General features: G+C 77.6%; 1 protein-coding gene across 1 annotated transcript in view; it reads left to right on the top strand.

The window, feature by feature from the left end:
* Positions 1–4: 4 nt before the first annotated feature.
* Positions 5–509, top strand: part of CRLF1 (cytokine receptor like factor 1) — a gene marked incomplete at its 5' end in the record, with an annotated part of 10,142 nt that continues 9,637 nt past the window's right edge. Inside the window, one exon of the mRNA XM_024767472.1 lies at positions 5–83. Within this exon, the coding sequence (XP_024623240.1) occupies positions 5–83 (79 nt within the window). The remainder of the gene's footprint in view (positions 84–509) is intronic.

Raw genomic sequence — 509 nt, 5'->3', positions numbered from 1 at the left:
CCAATCCGCGCGGCGGCCGCCGCCGCTGCTGCCCCTACTGCTGCTCTGCGTCCTCGGGGCGCCGCAAGCGGGATCAGGAGCCGGTGAGTAGCCGGCGCCGTGCTCCCCTCTTCCCGCCTGGGCCGAGAGCGTGCGCCCCGGGGGCAGCCGCGGGGGGAGGGGGCGCGGGCGCCACCTGGACGGCCCGGGAACAAAGGAAGGCGCCCCCGGCGCGGCCCTCGGGGCATCCTCACCTGTGGGGCGCACGGCGCCGAAGTCCCCTGGCCCGAGGGTCCGGCTTCCGCTGCCGAGGCCTTTTTACCTGGGCTCTCCTCTGGAGGACGCCCGAGTCGGCCCAGGGGGGTCGAGGGGCCGCGCGGCCTGGGACCCTCTGCACTCCAGGACGCGGTGGGCGCACGCGATAGCGTCTGCTGACTCGGAGACGCGGGGACCGCGGGTCACCGCTCTTGGGCGGCGGCGCACGCGGTAGGCGCGCTGGGTGCCGGCCCTGAGCGGGGCCCCCCCGGGTG

This window comes from Neophocaena asiaeorientalis, unplaced genomic scaffold, assembly GCF_003031525.2.
Source record: "Neophocaena asiaeorientalis asiaeorientalis breed wild unplaced genomic scaffold, Neophocaena_asiaeorientalis_V1.1 scaffold87, whole genome shotgun sequence".
NCBI classification, from domain to species: Eukaryota; Metazoa; Chordata; class Mammalia; order Artiodactyla; family Phocoenidae; genus Neophocaena; species Neophocaena asiaeorientalis.
The sequence above is the reverse complement of the archived record's forward strand: the minus strand, read 5'-3'. Positions and strand labels throughout refer to the sequence as shown.